Here is a 20,723-nt window from a genome sequence, read left to right as displayed (position 1 = left end):
TGGTCCAAATCGAACGCGATAGGGGCAACGTGCAATAACAAAATATTAGGTAGGTCCTGTAATAATGTGGTCACACGTACGGAGTATACCTGGAGAAATCCAAATTGACCCCTAAAATCTACTGCAACTACTCTGTTAGGGTCCTTTGGTCTGGTTAGGCGCGAAAGAATAGCGGCAAGCGCTAAAACCTGGAAAGAAATGAAGTCGATCTTGGTGGAAGTTAACCATTCTGGGCCAGCTGAAACACTGAAATCCTTTGGCTCTTGGTTAAGCGAGCGAATTGGCATAAACACGTCGAGGACCGTTGATGCCCCCGTGGCCTTGTGGCCCCGTAAAAGAATCCGTGGCAGTCTCTGCGGCACCCATTGACCCCCGTAAGGTTTGACAGTCCCTCCACCTAACTGTTAACGGGCTCCAGGTGCTTCAAGGGTGCTGCCGAGCCCCGAACCGTGGTGATCATCCAGCCTTCAGAAAAAGTGTCAGATCGATCTCTTTTAAATTCCCCCCCCCCCCCAAGTTGAACTCAATGTACCAAGTGCACGCTCCGTCTATTAATCTACCAACAAGCTGACACGATTATGGACTTATTAAGTCTTTAATGATGATGATAATTTGTGCCTCCTGCCAGGCTGCTGCTGATAGTCACTACCTAAGATGAACATGAAGATCTAAATCCACCTCGGACTACTATACACTGTGACACTGTGACTTGGGCCTCCACCTTACGACCACCGGCTCCCTTTTCCACTCCCCCTCTGTAGTCGTACTTCTCCTCCCCCTTCCCTTTCCAACTCCTATTTTTTGGGATTGTCTCAGGATTCGTTGCCTACCACCAACTAGTAGCAGTACCTAGTAGTAATAAAATGTTGTAGGACAAATAATCCTCATTCATTCTCTTTAGCCAAGTGCTATCCAATTGAATCTACCTTGTCAGTATGTCCTGCAGACTCTCATCTCAATCTTGATCACTCCTACTTTCTCCGTCTTATCCAGCCCCATCACCCATCGTCCTCACACCCTAGCCTCTTACGCATCTCCTCTGCACGGATCGATTTTCCCGGCCACCTCGCCTGCAACGCACGGACTTGTTTTGGGTCCGACGCCTGCACCAGCACCACCATCACCATCACCACCCGCTCTTGCTCTCACTTTTCAGACGCGCCTCACCATTGTATCGCGTGTTCTCAGGTCCAAGCTGCACTCGCCGCTTTCTAAGGGCCGTTGAATTCTGGCCGCTGATTTGGCTGCATCGTCTCCTCTGTTCCTGCATAAGACGGTCCTTGGCATTTAAGGGAACCAGGAAACTCGACATCAAAGCTGCGCCCCGGCCAACTTCAACTCCACCACTACCAAACTCCTCTTCCTCCATCATCGTCCACGGTGTATTGCTAGATCCGACTTTCCTTTGACGTCTCCACGTCCATCACGGTCACCAGCCATTTTTTGTCACTTTTTTCGGCTGGATCTTTTCTTCGCTGCACCGGCATCGTGAGCGCGGCCACGACAATGCACCACCATTGAGACCTCCCTCTTGCGCTCTGCTGACATCGACCTTGAGCGACGCCCATCACTCTCCCTCTTTCCCGTCTCACTAATCTCATCGTCCCCGTCAGCTTCATTCACCATACCTATCCACGCCGCATGACCACCACCATCGACCCCTTCACTCGTTGCGCGTCGACTTGATCGATCGATATCCCTCCTTGATATCGCCATCATGTCCTTTCTTTTCAAATCAAAGAAAAACGCGCCCGCTCAACCTCCGAATTCCTCTTTACCTCCTGCGACACGAAACATTCACACATCCGATGGAACAACCGCCTCCTCCACCCTGAATGGCTCTATCGACAAGTCAATAGACGGTCGCTCTACCACATCACCTCCTCCACTCGCGAATTCGAATCCAAATGCCTCCATCTCATCCGTGGGGTCCATCCTCGCCAACACTCCCATACAAGGCTATCCCCGCCGCGAACGATCAGAATCAGAACTCGGCGTATGGCTCTTTCCCCTTCTGTGGCTCTCTTTTCTCCTCGCTGACTTGTGTTACAGAATCGTCCTCCCACTTCCTCAGCCGCGCTACCCCCTCAACAACCCCCCAATGCTGCCTTGTACCCCTGGTCGCAGCGCCGTTTGACCTTTCCCACTCCTCAATCCAATCCCTTTCCGCGTTACGGCGCTGCTGTCAATGCCGTCGCCTCGAAAGATGGCGACATCTATATCATGGGCGGCTTGATTAATGGCTCCATGGTCCGAGGTGACTTGTGGATGGTCGAGTCGGGTGGCGGTAGTCTATCCTGCTATCCTATCGCTACAGTCTCGGAGGGCCCAGGGCCTCGTGTTGGGCATGCCAGCTTACTCGTTGGTAACGCTTTCATCGTCTTTGGTGGCGATACTAAAATGGACGACTCCGATACTCTCGACGACACTTTGTATCTTCTCAATACATGTAAGTCCTTCGTCCTCTCGATTCTCCCTCTTATTAACCCTCCCAGCCTCTCGTCAATGGTCCAGAGCCTCACCACCAGGCCCCAAGCCTGCCGGTCGATATGGTCACACCCTAAACATCCTGGGCTCCAAAATCTACATCTTCGGTGGCCAAGTCGAAGGCCTATTTTTTAATGATTTGATTGCCTTTGATTTGAACGCCTTACAGAACCCTGCAAATCAATGGGAATTCTTAATCCCCAATACGGATGACTCCTCGACCTCGGCCGCTAAAGTTCCTCCGGCGAGAACAAATCATACCATAGTGAGCTATAATGACCAGCTTTACCTGTGAGTCTGCCATTTGGAGTTCGCATCCTGACAAGCACTCAGCTGACCCTCCACAGTTTTGGCGGTACTAATGGCACCCAATGGTTCAACGATGTCTGGACCTATAGTCCGGCAACCAATTCCTGGGCTCAGCAAGATTGCATTGGCTATATCCCAGCTCCACGCGAGGGCCACTCGGCCGCCCTTGTGAATGATGTCATGTACATTTTTGGTGGACGAACGGAAGAAGGTACAGACCTCGGCGACCTGGCTGCGTTCCGTATTCCCTTCAAGAGGTGGTACACGTTTCAGAACATGGGCCCCTCGCCCTCTCCCAGGTCCGGCCACAGCATGACCGCATACCGCGAAAAGATCATAGTCCTCGCTGGAGAACCAAGCTCGGCGCCTCGCGACCCCAGTGAACTCAGCCTAGTTTATGTCCTCGATACGGCTAAAATCCGCTATCCGAACGATGCTCCAACTGATCTCAAAGGTCCTAACAGTCCAACCCGTCGACCAAGCACAGAAGTCAAAAGTTCGAGTTTACCCCTACGGACAGCCTCGCGAGAAGGTCAACGAATGCAAATTCGAGAGCAATTCGCCGGAGGTCCAGTCCAGAGACCTGATGCTCCTGGAAACAATCAGAACTCTCGATTGCCACGTTCCTCTATGGGTGCCGCTCCTGTCGGCCCACCTCCTCAAGGCCAACCTCCCAACCCTCGCGTCAACGGCACTCAGTCCCCGGCGAACGGTGTCCACATGAATGGCCAGAAAGGACGTTACACTCCAAACTCAGAAGCTCGTGGACCCTATGCCGGTCCGGACTCGGTACGCGGGATGCCAAATGATATCCATGTCCAACCGAATATCCGAGAGGCTCAGAAGGAGAATAGCCATCCCTCCAGGGACGCCAGCCCCGCGACACACGGCAGAAGAACCCCAATTCAGCGCACCGAGTCCAAGGCCAAGGCTATGGAGGCCAATGAGGCAGCTCCCTTGGTCAGCGCTGGCGTTGCTAGACAGCGTTCACTTCGCTCCCAGCGAGCACAGAGTTCGATTGACAGTACAGAGGATGGACTGCTTGGTCGCAGTTCCTCTGGTCGACACCATGGCGACTCCCAAACCGAAAATCGAAGTCTCCGAAGCACCGTGGAAGAACCAAAGTCTCCGAAACTCAGCGTTCACCAAGAGGCTTTGGTCAAGGAGTTGGAGAATGTCAAGAAGACCAATGCTTGGTACGCCTCTGAGCTAGCCCTCGCCCGGAAACAGGGCTTTCAGACCGGGACTTCCTCCAGCCCTACCTTTGACGAGCGCGTGGTCAGTCAGGTTGCCGACGACGACCGCCCTGTCGTTGAGGCATTCATGGTCATGCGTGCGGAGATGGTTAAGATGCAAGAAGCTATGGAACAACAAGCAGCTGTCATGGCAAGAAAGGTGGCCGAGGTTGAACATCAACGTGATGCTGCAGTGACCGAAGCCGCCTATGCGAGAGCCAAACTTGCTGCACATGGTGGTAGCCAGCGAAGCACGCCCCAGCCCGATGCCCCCCACGGCTCTGATGACCAGGAACGGTTCACTGAATTGACGCGTCGACTGGCCTTGGCTTTGGCTGCCCAGACTGAGCACAAGTCAAGGATGGAATCTCTCGCCAACGACCTGAATTCGGAGAGACGAGCGCGAGAGCTTGCAGAAGAATCAATCGATGCCCTTCAGCTGCGGTACGACGAAGTCAGCAAAACCCGAAATCCCGCCGAAATCGAGGGCCTGCGGGCAGATCTACATGAGGCTCAGAGTATTGCTCGAACGGAGTCGGGACGCCGGGCAGAGGTCGAGGAAGAACTGCGAAAGTTGCGCCTTCAGCACGGTAGTCTGACCAAAAATCACGAGGAGGCTTCTTCTCGCCTGGAAACCCACACTGCCTCCATGTTGGCCTTGCAGGCGGCTGTGGCTGCGTCAACCGGAAAAGTCGCTCTCTATGAACGGCAGATCGAGCAGGAACGACAACAGCGAGAAGCGGCCGAACGAAAACTTACGCAGATTCGTGCCGAACACGAAGAGAGAACTAACGAACTGGAAAGTACATCTAAACGTTTGCGAGACGCCGAAGAACTGGCAGAACAGCACGCAAATGAAGCATCAACCCATCGAGCCGCTCTGTTGGCTGGACTTGCCAATCTGTCCAGCCCGTCTTCATTGTCAAAGGATGACCCAGTCCGCGAGGAAGAATTCAACGCCTTGCGGGAATCTGCCGAACAATCTTCAGCGTTGGCCAAGCGCAACCAAGAAGCCGCAGACGCGGCGGCACAGAAATTGCGTAGTGCTGAAGAGCGTATTGCCGGACTCGAAGCATATCAGGAGCAGTCCAGCCGAGAAGGCCTGCAGATCCGACGTCAATTGCAAGCTGCCTTGCGCGATGCGCAGAAGTACCAGCAAGAAATTCGTCAGCTCCAAGCCAACATGGAAATCAGTCAACGCGATGCCAGTGCCCTGGCTGTCCAGCATAGCGCATTGAAGGACTTGCTGGGTGAGCGTGGCTTGAATGGATCCGACATGAGAAGATCACCCATTGCGGACAACTCGCCAAGTTCGAGATTCGGTACGCCAGAGCAGGGTCGACTGCGCGAACTTGATCAACAGTTGCAATCCAGTCTGAAGGCGCACGAAGAGACCAAGATGCAATTTGAAGCCCGCATGCAGGAAGCCGACAGCACGTACAAGGAGAAGCTAGAGCAGCTTGAAAACGATTATCAATCGGCCGTCCACTACGTCAAAGGAACCGAAAAAATGTTGAAGAAGATGAAGGAAGAACTGAGCAAGTACAAGTCGCAAAATCAACAACTGTCTACCGAACTTGAAAGTGCCCGGAATCTGGGAACTAGCACTAAACAGGGCGACAATCCGGCATGGGAATCTGAACGCAAACAACTCGAGTCATCCATCGAGGAGATGCGGACGCAAACAAGCCAACAAGTCAGTGCTCTGGAGGCAAATGTCAGCAAACTGAACGCAGAGATTAGCAGTCTCAAGGCTCGTCGGGACAAGGACCAAACAAGTCGTGAGGAACTGACGAGGAGTGCACAAAAGATCGGAGTGGAATTAGAACAACTCAAAGTTGAAAACACCATGTTGGAGCGGCGAGCGGAAGCGGCCGAAACTCGGGTCACTATGCTACTTGATCAGGTTGGGCAGTCGGTGGGCAATTACCGGCGGCAGTCACAACTCCAACCAACATCTCTTGGGATTAATGGCATTGGTCACAGCCGGGAGGAAAGCAGCTCAACATTGACGGACGCTTCATTGAACGACGAGATCATGTCTCGGGACGAGCGGGGGTCCGTTGCTCTCGATAATCTGGCGTCAGAACTGGAGACCCTACGATCGCAGTGGGAGACAACGAGCCGGAGTAATCATCGAGCGAGCACACAATTTGAATCGGAGAGAACGCCCACGGCAGAGACTCACGGAGCTGAGCTGAGCGACAGTCTTGCCGACTGGCGACGACGACTGGAAGAGGAAGAGAAGGGAGCGAAGCGATTACCCGTGCTTTGAAGAGGGTAGAGAGCACAGAGCAAAGGAAAAAGATTGACGGGTGTCATGAGGTGTTTGATCTTTGTTGAGCAGATTTCCGTTGTGTTGACTCTGCTGGCTGATTGTTGTTTATCTTCGATTTTCTTTTATACACTTTTGCGATGGGAGCTGGCGCCGAGCTGGGGATCTGCGAAAGCATTCGATGGAAATGAAAGTGACGTTGCAATCGAAATCTTGAGCAAGTTCCTACTGGTTAGGGGCTGGATGTATTGTACATGATGCTACCGTTGTTAAGGGGTTGGCTGGGATCAGGACAGACAATGGTTGTTTGGGGTTGGGTTTTGGCGATGGCCGGCGCGTAGGGTTAGGTTGAGATTAATGCTGATAGCATGTGATCCTGAGTATTACCGATGTTTTGAATTCTTGATGTAGCATAGTGAAGCCTATTACCTGTCACTGTGTCACAATGATACTTTATATGGCTTCCAAAGAAGATGATGCCATTATGGAAGATTATTCCAATATGTACGTGTACAGAAAGAGGAAATTATGATTGGCCAGCCTTGTGTATGTGCCAAGTTATACGAGGCTGGTGACAATATATTGACTAGCCATATTAGGCTTAGTTGATCCTCCCCCGCATGGCTTTTCCAGCCTTGCCACTTGACAAAAGCTGCAGACTGGCAGATCGAAAGTAACGTGTACGGAGTAGACTGCAGACTGCAGACTGTGGACTGCCGCCTCAGGCTTTCCTGCTGGGAGCCTCGTAACCATCACTCACGCCGATCTCACATCTCAATTCTGGCGTAGAGGTCATCATCTCACTTTTTCATCCTTTCTTCTTCTCCTTCTTTATTTCCACCAGCAGATCCACGACGCATCTGTAACTCCTCCCAGTCTTGTCAGCTCATCGAGTGTCACACAAAGCTCGTCCTACATCATCGTCAGCACCCGCATTTCATCCCAACACGAGACTCCTCCCCAACCTATCTGTACCGCCGCTTTCATCTACTCCATTCATCCCTCAACTCCCGAGACAATTCCATCTAGTAATGTCAGATCCTGACAACGGCGGCTCGATCTCACCCAAACACATGTCTTCCACCGAGCATTGCCGTTCCGTCTAACCTCCACGACCCGTGAAGGACAATTACCAACGAGAGACTGTCTTCATGGCAGCTCTGACTGCACCTTCGTCCACTTCCATGGCTCTGAACGCCGCTGTGCCCTGGTCTGCGAGCCAGGGTGCTGATCAAGCAAGACCAACACAAGATGGCTTGGAACATGGGGCGCAGATCTCAACTCATGGGGCTGTCAAGACAGCACCGCGACTGAACGGGCATCAGCCGAGCCAAAGTGACCAAGTGTCTCAGCGCAGAATTATTCCACAAGAATCCGACAGCTACTTCTCACCACGTCCCTCGCTTACCAGTCGAACCAAAAGTGATTATGGTCCACGGCGGAAAGAAGAGACCGCAGTGCCAACCACTGAGGACAATATGGCACATATCAGACATGGTTGGGATAGCGAATACACCTCGACCGAGTATCTATCTTTCCTCCAGTCTACCTTTTACATGTATTTCACAGACAAACGACACTACAGTAACGGCTCACAGTCAGATGAGGCCAAGAAATTTCCCAGTACCGACTGGCGTATGAAAGATCGTATGAAGACGGTCTCGGCTGCCCTTGCCATCTGCTTGAACATCGGCGTCGATCCTCCAGACGTCATCAAGACCAACCCTACCGCAAAACTCGAGGCCTGGGTAGATCCCACCGGCAGCAGTGGCGGCACCACAAAGACCATGGAACAAATTGGCAAGAAATTGCAGGAGCAGTACGAATCACTGAGTCTGAGAACGAGGTACAAGCAATATTTGGATCCCTCAATCGATGAGACGAAACGATTCTGTATCTCACTCCGACGCAACGCAAAAGACGAACGAGTCCTATTTCACTACAATGGTCACGGTGTTCCACTGCCCACCGCATCGGGTGAAATCTGGGTATTTAATAGAAATTATACCCAATACATTCCAGTCGGCATCTATGATCTGCAGTCATGGTTAGGAGGACCCAGCCTATTCGTCTACGACGTTTCTCACGCCGGCAATATTGTCCACAACTTCGACACTTTCCTCGCCAAGCACGACAAGGAAAATGAGGAATTGAAAAAGCGCGACCCCAATGCTCCTCTACAGAATTATGGTGATTGCATCCAGCTCGCTGCTTGTGGAAGATCGGAGATGCTACCCACTAATCCCCTCTTGCCCGCTGATCTCTTCACCTGTTGTCTCACAACACCCATCGATATTGCTCTCAGATACTTTGTACTCCAGAATCCACTTCCAAACGGCCCAGTCCTTGAAGATGGCAAAATTCCAGTCCCCGGTCGACTACAGGATAGACGAAGTCCCCTCGGTGAACTGAATTGGATCTTCACAGCTATCACCGACACTATCGCTTGGAATATTTTACCGCGACAATTGTTCAAAAAACTGTTCCGTCAGGACCTCATGGTGGCGGCATTGTTTCGTAACTTCCTCCTGAGTGAGAGGATCATGCGCGCCAATCACTGCCACCCACTCTCATCCCCTGCCCTCCCAGAGACACACCGACATCCTCTGTGGCAGAGCTGGGATCTCGCCATCGAGATGGTGCTTTCACAGCTTCCCATGCTACGAGAGGCAGAAGAGGGTAAACGTGTCTACGAATACCAACATTCCACCTTTTTCGCCGAGCAACTGACCGCTTTTGAAGTCTATCTCAGTTCCGGACCAACTCAAGATCATGCTCCCGATCAATTGCCGATAGTGTTGCAGGTGCTGCTTAGTCAGGTGCACCGATTGCGAGCACTCGTCCTCCTTAGCAGGTTCTTGGATCTAGGACCTTGGGCTGTCCACCTCGCATTGAGTATCGGTATCTTCCCCTATGTGGTTAAACTACTCCAAGCCGCCTCATTGGAGCTCAAACCCGTCATGGTCTTCATCTGGGCACGCATCATGGCCGTCGACTACACTGTCCAGAACGATCTGCTCAAAGACAATGGAATTCACTATTTCATTTCAATTATGAATCCTCGCTCCGAAATACCAGTGGGCAATGCGAGCGAGCACCGCGCCATGTGTGCATTCATTGTTGCCACCTTTTGCAAGAGATATCCTCCCGGCCAAACAGTCTGCCTACTGCCCGAACTTTTCAATGCCTGTCTCCTCAACATGATGGAGCCTGAGAATCCATTGCTGAGACAGTGGTCTTGCTTGTGCTTGAGCATGCTCTGGAATGACTACGCAGACGCCAAGTGGATGGGTATCAGATGCTCGGCTCAGGCGAGATTGTGTGAATTATCTCTTGATCCTGTGCCAGAAGTTCGAGCTGCCATGTTGCACGCATTGAACAACTTCCTTGGTATCCCAGATCTAACTGATCAAGTCTCTCAGATCGAAGAAGGCATTGCCTCTTCCGTTCTATTCATGACCACTGACGGAAGCACACTGGTTCGTAAGGAATTGGTTGTCTTTCTGTCCACGTTTGTGAAGCGCTATGAGAACAAGTTCACTGTGGTCGCATACGAGCAGCTGGTGGAGGAGAGAGACAAACATCCGTACAAGGAGACGGGTGATAATGTTTTTGACCCCCGCGATTCAAGCCCTGCGATTCCCATATCAGCAAATTCAATCTATGGCTCCATCTGGGTTCAGATCTTGATCCTGTCTGTCGATCCTCATCCTGAAGTCGCCAGAAATGCGTTACTCATTGTTGATCACATCCATGAGGTCTTGATCAGCTCACCGCTGAGCCGGATGGCTTTGGCCGTGATAGATGAATTGTTGAAATTCTCCAAGAAAGAGCAAGCTCACATGAAGAAAGTCCCTTCACAGGACTCGCTTCGTGCCATGAACCGTCCGCCGGGAACAGGAGTGCCTCCCCAATTGCAAAAGTCGCAGAGCTATTTGTCTTTGAGTCTCAAACGTGCAGGAAGCTCGCTTCGAAATCTGGCTTTCGGTGCACCCGCGGAGGCTGTGAATGAAGATGCGTCCCCACAGACCTCACCTACTAAGAGCAGAGATCCACCTCAGCCTATGAACACTCCAAGAGGTCGATTGCCGCCAGAATGGAGTCGTCCACCCGACTCGCCGAACTCGACAGCTTCAGCAGCGACTTACCAAGCCGCCCCCCAACCTTTGTCTGCGGGGTTTGTAGCATTGGATCCGAAAAAAAAGCAAACAATGCCATTGCAGAGCTCTCTTTTGGAATGGTCAACCGAATACTTCCGGGAACCACAAATGCGGCCCAACGATCCCGACGAACCCGGATCAGCCGAATACAATAGCCGCTTGTGGCGGCGCACTCGTAATGAAAGAATCATTGCCGACAACCAACCCCTGAAGAGTATGGCGGGTAGCTCGAAATGGACGCGGCTCGAAGGTTTTTTGAATAACCAAAGTCAACCGACAAAGATGACGTTCCATCAATTTGACGATCATCTTGCGGTGACTGACGACAAGGATATCGTTACGATTTGGGATTTCCAGAAGAACGAACAGCTGAATCGATTCAGCAATGGTAATCCTGCTGGGAGTCGCATTAATGATGCGAGATTCATGAACGAAGATGATCAACCTTTGCTCATGGTTGGAAGCTCTGATGGTATCCTAAAAGTGTACCGGAACTACTCGAGCCCGAGTGAGGTTAAGATCATCACCGCATTTCGAGCCCTGACTGAGCTGATCCCCAGCAACAAAAACGCGGGACTGGTGTTCGACTGGCAGCAAGGCCAAGGCAAGGCTTTGGTCGCTGGAGACGTCAAAGTGATCAAAGTGTGGAATGCCGCAACGGAACTCTGCGTTGGTGATATTCCAGCGCGTAGCAGTTCCTGTGTCACAAGCTTGACATCGGATCAGGTTGCTGGGCAGATCTTCATCGCTGGTTTTGGAGACGGGGTCGTACGTGTGTTTGACCAGAGATTGAATCCTCGCACAGCAATGGTCAAGATCTGGCGCGAGCATCGGCAATGGGTGACCAACATCCACATGCAACGTGGAGGGGTCCGAGAACTTGTATCGGGGAGTCGGAATGGCGAAGTCAAGCTTTGGGATATACGCAATGATCGTTCTGTCTTGACGTTGAACGCGACCAACTCATCGGCCGGCGCCAACTCCGATTCTCCTGCAGCAGCTTCGACATCCAGCGGACATTCACAAACCCTTCTTCGCTCTCTGTCCGTGCACGAACATGCACCGGTCTTTGCAATTGGCACGGACAAACACGAAGTGCGAAGCTTCAACACAAATGGGGATCAACTTGGTGTTTTTGAGCCCATCACTAGTCGATTGGCACAAGTTGTTGGAGGCGGTCTCGGTGGCCGGTCAAATCACAATCCTGTAGTGGCAACGGCTTATCATCCGCACAGAATGATGCTTGCTTGTGCGGCATTGGGGGACTCGCACGTCAGTTTACTCGGATGCAATGCTTGATTCAATGATTTTTTTACGGTGCATGGCAAGTCATAGAGCTCAACTTGGTATTATTACAGCGCAAGTTTCAGAGCCTTGAGTCTCTCTCATTTCCTGATCCATTCGAACGAAGCCCACGTGGGCGACAAGGTGACAGGTGAAAGTCAATTTTGCTTAATCTATGTCTTGCTTTTACTTGATGTTTCATTTGGTCTGTTCTGGATATGCGTTCCGTGGCATTCCATTCAGTGTTGCAAGTGTCTATGTCCAGCACGTGATATCAGTTGATATGAATGCTTACTGAATACCTCTGACATCCCTTGTCTAACCTAGTCGCAGTGGAATCTCGAATTCATTTGCAAAACACCAAGTGAAAGGGTTGAGCACCTAGCAACCTGTCTATTTGCTGAGGTAAAGTCGAAGATATAGTGAAGTTCCCCAGAATTGCTGACCCCATTATCACTGTTTCTCTGCTAGGAGATTGCAAGGGCATAGGGAATCCCTCCCTTTCTTTGACATGACCAGCAATTCAGCCAACCATTCATCTGTCCTTTCATTCTTGTTCTGAAACATGCCACGAATGTCCGGTATTTGTAATGTCTCAGATTCACCAAACAGTCGTCAACAAAGATCATCAATGACGTTTAGATATTGCCTCTCGAGTCTCGGCATTGAACGCTGTGGATTGTATAAATGGCGAGCAAGCCAATGTATGTATGTGAAAATGCAAGTTGGACAGGCCTCTTTGACAGGCCAGCAAAAGAAGCATGGCGCGATTTCGGGTGGTATATTTTCTTTCATTTCTATTCTGCCTCGGGCTATGTCAGGCAACGGCCGTCGACTTTCTTCAACGGGCGCAGGATCTCAAGGCTGGGCTGGAACTGTTGAAAGAAGCATCGGCAGAGTATTTCAAAGAGACCGCAACCGACCTCGACACAGGTTCAGACCCAGAGTATCTGGTCCCTCGTGACCCTCAATTCGGTCCTCCCGGTGGAATACGACCAGGCGGCTTCGGTAGTCCTCGACCTCCTTGGGCTGGCGGTCCATTTTTCCCTCCTCGGCCGCCTAATCCAAACCCAGCTCCCACTACGCCCGAGGATTTTGCTAGACAAGTGGCTGAGTTGATTGATCAATTGGGAAATTCTTTGGAGGCTCTGATTTTGTTTTTGAGATCCAACTTTCCAACTCTTCCTCCTACGACGTCGACTCAATCGTCATCGATTACTTCTTCTTCTTCGTCTAGACCTTCGACCAGCTATTCGACGACAACTAGTGTTTCCAGTACATTGGTGACGACAACGACGACGACTTCAACTGTGACTTCGGCTTCGACATCTGGTATCACTGAATCAACGATAGAATCAAGCAGTGCTACCATAACTTCAACTTCTACATCGTTCGGCAGCACTACTTCAACATCTATCTCGACAACATCAGGTTCTGAAAGCACCACTTCGACAAATTCATTGTCGAGTACCTCAACGACATTGGACATTACGTCTTCGACGACTGTATCAGATGACACAAGAAGCACTACGACTATAGACCCCGGGACAGCAACAACCACCGATCAAACCTCGTCAACTTCTAGCGACGTAACCACGACTACAAGCGACGATGTCACAAGTACATCGGATTTTATGAGTACGACTAGTAGTACCACAAGTACTACATCTGGGATCGATGAAACGACGATATCTACGGCAATTTCCACGACGAGTGAAGATGACACAACTACAACAACGACCAATTCAGAGGCTACAACGACAACTACTTCGGTAGACGAAACAACAAGCACTAGCCTTGATGCCTCGAGTACAACCAGTTTCGAGTCTACCACTACCACGAGCCTTGACGATATGACTACAGGCACGACCACGACAAGTAGCAGCATTGACGACGAGACTACATCCTCCACTACCATAACCACTCCAACCACGACTAGTACAGAAACGACAACCGTGTCCAGCACAAGTTTTGATGAAAGCACAACAGATCCTCCCATCACCACATTTACGACCAGTACCAGTGCCACAGAAACCTCCTTGTCTACGACCTCAAGTGACGACGAAGGGACGACGAGCTCAATTACAGCAGTATCCTCCACATTTTTTTCGACCAGTGACGAAAGTATTATGACAACTTTTTCTGACACTACATCGACAACCAGCACTTCGATTTTTACTGATGTCACTTCCACAACCACTGACGGAGAGACTACAACCTCGACTACTGAACCCACAACCACTGCCACCACAACAGAGACCACTTTTGTCTCTACGACCGAGAGTGCAACGACCACGTTTTCTGACACCACATCGACCGTCACCACCACGGAAGAAGATACCACAACGACCACGACCTCAGATACCGAGACAACAACGACCACTACTACTTCCACCACAACATCATCAACGACCAGTATCCCCACATTCAACCCGCAAGCACGGAACCTAAACGCCGCATACTACGGCCAAACGCCACTAACACAAAACGTTCCACTATCACAAGTATGCGCCGACACAAGCGTCGACATCGTGATCCTCGGATTCATCACAACGTTCTACAATGGGGCCTATCCGACCCTCAATATGGGATCACACTGCTGGGCAGCGACGTCGGCACAACTAGCCGCGAATGGACCAGGACTTGTCGACTGTGTTGGAGACGGATTCGCAGCTCAAGTCGCGCAATGTCAGAATCAAGGTAAAAAAGTCATGCTCAGTATGGGTGGGGCGGCTGAATATTCGGATCTGGCTATTCCAAGTCCTTCGGCGGCGGTTGATCTCGCCTCGACTTTGTGGAATTTGTTCCTGGGTGGTGATGATGATACGATTGCTCCGTTGAGACCTTTTGGAGATGTTGTCTTTGACGGCCTGGATTTTGGTATGTGGGGCTTCTTTGATTCGTTCGATGCTTTTCATTTTTACCCCTTTGCTCTCTCGCGATACTTCTTGTCTTGTTTTACATCTCTACCCAAGAGTCCCTCCGCTAACTTTCTCACTTTGATAGACAACGAAGATCCAGCCAACAGCGACAACCTAGCCTCTCTGGCAACGGCACTACGAAGCCTGATGGACGCGGACCCGCGACCATTCTACCTATCAGCAGCGCCACAATGCCCTTATCCTGACTTATCTGTACCAGTTCCGCAATTCATCTCAACAATCGACTTTTGGTTCGTGCAATTCTACAACAACCCATCCTGCCAGGTAGATGCCGGTCCTGGCTTCCTAGCCTCATTGCAACTATGGTCTGATACACTGGGGGCCGGGTCCGGATCTCCAGATAAAAAGGCGAGAATGAAGCCACGCTTCGTGTCTGGATCCGGGCCTGGTGGTCATCAGCTTCAACATACCCACCGTCGCCCATCGCAGCATCCACGACACCGACCTGCAACTGACGTTGATGCTACAAATCCATTCGACGTGCCTGTGTTGAAAAGTATCGATAGCAGAAGTGTCAATAACGGTGTGACGTCTCCACTGTTGTTTATCGGCACAGCAGCGTTCAGCTGGGACACAGGCGGTGGCAGCAGCAACGGCTACGTGACGCCATCGGCATACGCGGCGATTTTGCAGGATGTCAAGAATCTGAATCTTCCCAATTTGGCCGGTGCTGCCTTTTGGGACGGTGCTTATCTGGTCACTGGTGTCGAGATCGTCGATGGAGAGCCTAGAACGCTAGCGGATGTCGTGAAAGACGTCTTGCGTCCGGAAGCTTTGGACGACGACGATGATGATGTTGATCCTCCTCTAGATACGAGGAGGAAGAGATCCATGTCGAATGAGAGCGAGACTGGAATGAAGCGATCGGCTGATGTGGTGGACAGGAAACCCAAGCATAAGAGCAGAAGGAAGGGTCGCAACAATAACAACAACTTTGATCAGGTTGATGAAGCGGCCAGTATGTGGAGGGGACGACGGAGTAAGTGAGGCTAGCAGGCACTTTATGAATTACTGTGCGTATACACAGGCATTGCTATTCGGACTGATTGATTTACTTCATTCATGGATTGATCGAGCGACCAGTCTGTTGATAAACGCTACTGAGTATTTTGACGATATTCTAGACTGTGGGTGGTATTGGATCTGCCCTGGCTTGTTGGTTGTTCGGATTCGTTTCTAGTGTTACTTCTGATGTGCGATTTAGGCGCATCTATATTTCCAAGCATTTGCATATTTTTTTTCAATTCAATTTCTGGGTTAGTGTTACATCCAATTCAACGTGTCTGTTCTTGGTTGGCGATTACTCTATATGTGCGTCGTCATTATCAAGGCATGTTTTGTCGAGTCTCTCAGTTTATTAGCCAGACAAATCATGCGCGAAGAAGGTCAAGTGCATGGATTTGAGATGGTCTAAAACTCAGCACTCTGTTGGGATTGCCTCTGACGACATATTAAGGCATGGGCAATGGCTAATTGGGACAGTTGGGTGGGGTTTTTGTTTCCTGTTCCTTGGTTCTTGTTTATTGCTTATTCTCTTACCGCTGAGAAGGTTGTCGAGCACAAATGCAGCACTCGGCACACATCTTACTCGAGTAAAGGAGAAGGCCGCCGAAGAAACAGGGTGCAAGGGGACATGTTCAATCAATTGAATGGCCCCATTTGAAGTCATAAGGTCATCCCCCAAAGTTCCAGCTCACCTACTTCCGTCATGACTCGTGCATCCGACAACACACTAGAATTCAGAAGAATGACATTTCAGACATCTTCCTCGTCATAATTCGGGTCACTGTAGTCGCTCTCCCCCATGTTCCCTTGAACAAAATGAAAGTTTGATAACACCAAAAAAAGTGGTGCGCTCGAAGTCTTCCAAGTCTGGAGAGTGCCTTGTGTTGGTTATAAGGTTGATTTTGTCAAGTTCTAGGGCTTCAAGGGATGATGTTATGATATCTGAGAGTGCCCCTAGATATAGAGGATAACTCTTCTCTATGTAAATACTTATAAAAAGAGATTAACGGGTCTATAGCTATGTTTCAAGGTAGCATCGTTCGAAGTCTCTCAAGCCACTAAAGTTCACGCCTAAAATTGCTCCCTTGGTAGACGATTAGCAATGTTGAAAGCCAACATCTTTAGATAAGGGTATTATAATACACCATCTTCCGCATCCTTAGAGCACTCACTGTTATATGTCAGAGTGAAAACTCTGGCTCCTTGGTCACCAGTCTGGATCTCCTTCTCACAAGGCTGGCACTCCTCGTCTGCACGTGACAGGTGACGTGGCGTTCCAGTCACGTGGCAATGATCAAGCCTATCTGGGGCGGGCATCTGCGTAGCGCTCGATTCTTTCAAACTTTCCATATCTTAGATACGTTGGCTGGCTTTCTTCATTTTGCCTCGTCATTTATGTTGTCTTTCTCTTCTAGCTAGTTGATCACATATAACTCCCTCTCATCTGCCGACAATAGTGACATGATTCATGATAAGTGCTGATCTCATCACAACGTCAATGTCCCATCTGGTCTCCGTACCCACCACAAGCGCCTTCTTTCTGGAATGAGATAGCGACCATTGATTGAGGAACAGCCATCAAGCCGCTTGCGCCAAACGCCGGGACCCAACCAGGACCAAAGACTGCCGCATATAAGATGTCCAAGTCATTTCTCGTTCATTTGGGAACCAATCACGACTAATGTTGTCGATGTAGGTCAGAATGGCTAATGAAAGGCAAGGTGAGGCGTGCTGGACAACAAACGTCCGTGAAAGACTGCTGATCGATGACAAAGGATGTCGTAATTGTCGCCGAAGACGGATCATCTGCGACAAAACTCTCCCCAAGTGTTTCAAATGCGGTACGAGAAGTCTCGAGTGTCCGGGATATGGACCGAACTACAGATGGAAGTCGACCGCCTACGATCAAACACGAGTCAAGACTGAAGTGGAAGCCTTGGATTTGATTCAGGAACTTTCTGGTCAAGCTTCAATGCACCAACTTTCGAGTTCTCTCGTCCAGACCATGACCTCAGACCGTGGTGCTGAATACACGCCACAACCCAAAGTAATGCCTGCACCTCTGTTTAATGCTTCTCATCTGAGTTCGCTTCCCGGTTACATTAACAATTCATTGTTTTCTCGCCTGTTGCATCATTATGTCATGGTTATCACCCCCGAACTAGACTGGGTCGACACCGCCGAGAATGTCCATCGGAGCATCATCCCGTCAATGGGCTTCAAGATTCCGTCGATTTGTTTTGCCCTTCTTGCATTGTCTGCCGGCGATTTGAGCACCAGGATGAAGCTCAACGACCTTGATTCACACAACTATACCAATATTCAGCAAAGGCTTCAAGAAGACGCACTCACCCTTCTGTCGACGCATCTACAGGCTCTCACTGCCTCATTCGAGCCGAAAGGTCCATTGAACAAATCTCAACTACGAGAGATGTTGGTGTCGGTCTTCCTTCTTGTCTGCTTGGGTGTTCGACTGGGCCGAAATCAGATCTGGGAATTACACCTGCGAGCTGCTCGGGCGCTCATCGACTCCTGGAATGCTGCAGACGGAATTGTTTCACATGCAGGTTACGGAGTCGAGAGGTGTATAATTCAGCTACTCGGGGAGTTTCAGACCTGGCTTTCGATTATGACCTTTGGCCAATCTCCAAGAATTACCTTGAAGCGAGGGCCTGGAGATTGGCATGCGCCATTTGACGGGTATGTACATGCCCTTGACCAAATCACCATATTGGCACGCCGTCGGCTACGTCAGGTGCCAATAGATACCGCGATGGAAGTGGACCGCCTCCTGAAGGAGCTCGAAGACACCAAAAAGACTACTCTGGAGTATTCGCTGCAGATACCATTCAATGCTGCCAATGCCCGCAGTGCTTTCTCCTCACTCGTCGAGATGTTCCACCAAGCAACCCTAATCTATCTATTCCGGGCTGGGTTAGACCACGAAACCGCCACTAGAGCTTGTACAGCCCCAAAACTTCGACTTTTCCAGGTGTTGCGAGGGTTGCCCGACATCGAGACGATTGCACACAACATGCCTTGGCCGCTGTTTATTGCAGGCACAGAATGCCATGGATGCGTTGAGAGTCAGAAGTTCGTCGAGGCCAAGATGCATGAAATGATTCGATTGACTGGGACTCTGGATCGACATCGCATGCTGAAATTCCTTCATGAGGTGTGGACAAGTGAAGAGATGTGCGAGGGGGTGAATTGGATATCTATTGCCCAACGATGGGATTGGCAGGGAAATGCCTTTCTCGTCCAATGACCAGAATACTTGAATTCCATCCTTGATGATTCTTCAACTTGTCTCGCTGGACAACTTGGAGCCATTATCAGTCAAGCAGCCATCAGTCCCTCCTCTTTCCAACTACATGTCCACGGTTTCTTCGTCCTCTACTCCGAAAATGGCCCTCATTGGATCTTGGTATTTGTAAAATCCACACGATGGCCGACTGATGCCGTACCCCAACAACCGCTGGACTTGTGGAGTCTGAACTCTTGCAAGCTCGGGTGGTACCATCAAGTACTGATTCTCTGCTTGCCGGTAGAATCCTTTGGTCAAGAAAAGACCCACAATCTCCCGGACTTCGTCACTGATAGTTGGACAATTGTTAGAGGACAACAGGTTGTGATCGCGGCTGGGATCACGAATATACTTACCTCGTTATGTTGGCTCCTCCGCCGTGATACATGTGGCCGGAGAAGATGAGCGCATCGCCAGTCTCGAGTTCGGCAGCGATGGCTTCCTCAACCTTTGGAGCTCTTTCAGGACCCCACTTGTGTGATCCAGGAATGACTTGTGTTGCTCCATTTTCCGCGGTTGCTCGACTTATACCAACGATACATCCAATCATGATAGGCTGATCCTCCAGACGCCCGTGATAGTCCCTGCAGGAGAAATATAACCATCAGACTCACGACCGGATTGACAACACAGCAAAAGTCATGCATTGCGCACTTACGCATCGTCTCGATGTAAAGCCTGTGCCGTGCCCCCGGGATTCACACGAAATCCAACCGTGGACGATATCTGTGGTTTCGACTCCACAGGTACAGGCTTCTCTCCCAAGAAGTATGTGAATTTGGACGTGAGCAATTTATTTGCAACGTCAATTAATAGTGGCGTGGTGAGGTAGTCGACACACGCGGGCGAGATGCCAACGAGGCCCGTGGCTCTCTGAGTGGTTGCTGGGAAGAAGCCGCTCGGATCTTTGATATCATTGTCGAAATACGGTTTCAACTCGGCCTTGATGGTCTGAGCAAGGTCGTGGGTGATGAGATTCTGAACGATGAGCCCTCCATCACGCTCAATCACTTCAATGATGGCTTCTGCCGTTGTGTTTGGATCACTAGCATCCAACTTGCAGAGTTGAGGCCTTGACTTGCCCGTGCCAAAGCCAGTGGCGCTGGGATGCGCTGTATCATATGTTGCTGATGGTGACATGTTGAATGGTTGACCTGGACTCTTAGTGTGTTTGTGATGACTCTGCCTCTCAACACTTTGACGCTCCTTATCACGAGAAGAATTACTTGGTTGCCCAAGAATGTCGGCATGTTTTCACCCTGATATACCAAGGGCTCGGTTGCCGCGGATTCCGACATACAGCTATTACGCGTCCATTATTTGCTTGCACGATTTTGAAGTCACGTCTAGTACGGTTCGAGCCACGGACCCTAACCGAAGACGGGATGTTATCTGCACCTAGGCCAAGTATCCCGTAGACATACTCCTCGAATCACGATGGTGATAAGGCTCCAGCGGCGCGATGGTTGCAGAGAATGATCTTCGCCGCTGTTCATGGAACACATCTGGCAATAATTTCCAAGTAGGGGAACAAAATCCTGAGTCTTTGTCCCGGTTTGATAAAAAATCTGAGTCCATGTTTGAGGTTGGAAGCCTCATGAATCTGGGGTATAAGCCACTAGTCCGCAAGTAGTTTAAATCTCTAAACTCTTACCTGATACAGTATAGCTCCCCACATAGAGTGTCACGCTTATCCGCTAATTGATAAGCTAACCCAAC

The 20,723-nt window shown here is 50.4% G+C and overlaps 4 protein-coding genes across 4 annotated transcripts; all 4 read left to right on the top strand.

The window, feature by feature from the left end:
* The first annotated feature begins 982 nt into the window (after positions 1 to 982).
* Positions 983 to 6,729, top strand: PV10_03386 (uncharacterized protein). The gene is made up of 4 exons (XM_016367827.1): positions 983 to 1,996; positions 2,053 to 2,449; positions 2,496 to 2,778; positions 2,835 to 6,729. The coding sequence occupies exons 1-4, from the start codon at positions 1,718 to 1,720 to the stop codon at positions 6,304 to 6,306; spliced, it is 4,431 nt and encodes a 1,476-aa protein (XP_016227345.1). The 5' UTR covers positions 983 to 1,717; the 3' UTR covers positions 6,307 to 6,729.
* Positions 6,730 to 6,990: 261 nt separating this feature from the next.
* On the top strand, positions 6,991 to 12,355 carry PV10_03385 (uncharacterized protein). Its single transcript, XM_016367826.1, has one exon. It carries the CDS (start codon positions 7,458 to 7,460, stop codon positions 11,763 to 11,765), a length of 4,308 nt encoding a protein of 1,435 aa, XP_016227344.1. The 5' UTR covers positions 6,991 to 7,457; the 3' UTR covers positions 11,766 to 12,355.
* Positions 12,356 to 12,511: 156 nt separating this feature from the next.
* Positions 12,512 to 15,882, top strand: PV10_03384 (uncharacterized protein; the record flags this gene model as incomplete). Its single annotated transcript, XM_016367825.1, has 2 exons — positions 12,512 to 14,630; positions 14,757 to 15,882. 2 exons carry the CDS (start codon positions 12,512 to 12,514, stop codon positions 15,677 to 15,679), a joined length of 3,042 nt encoding a protein of 1,013 aa, XP_016227343.1. The 3' UTR covers positions 15,680 to 15,882.
* Positions 15,883 to 17,373: 1,491 nt separating this feature from the next.
* On the top strand, positions 17,374 to 19,388 carry PV10_03383 (uncharacterized protein). The gene is made up of 2 exons (XM_016367824.1): positions 17,374 to 17,418; positions 17,473 to 19,388. Exons 1-2 carry the CDS (start codon positions 17,400 to 17,402, stop codon positions 18,963 to 18,965), a joined length of 1,512 nt encoding a protein of 503 aa, XP_016227342.1. The 5' UTR covers positions 17,374 to 17,399; the 3' UTR covers positions 18,966 to 19,388.
* The last annotated feature ends 1,335 nt before the right edge of the window (positions 19,389 to 20,723 follow it).

The sequence above is a fragment of the Exophiala mesophila genome, assembly GCF_000836275.1.
Source record: "Exophiala mesophila strain CBS 40295 unplaced genomic scaffold supercont1.2, whole genome shotgun sequence".
Lineage (NCBI taxonomy): Eukaryota > Fungi > Ascomycota > Eurotiomycetes > Chaetothyriales > Herpotrichiellaceae > Exophiala > Exophiala mesophila.
The sequence above is the reverse complement of the archived record's forward strand: the minus strand, read 5'-3'. Positions and strand labels throughout refer to the sequence as shown.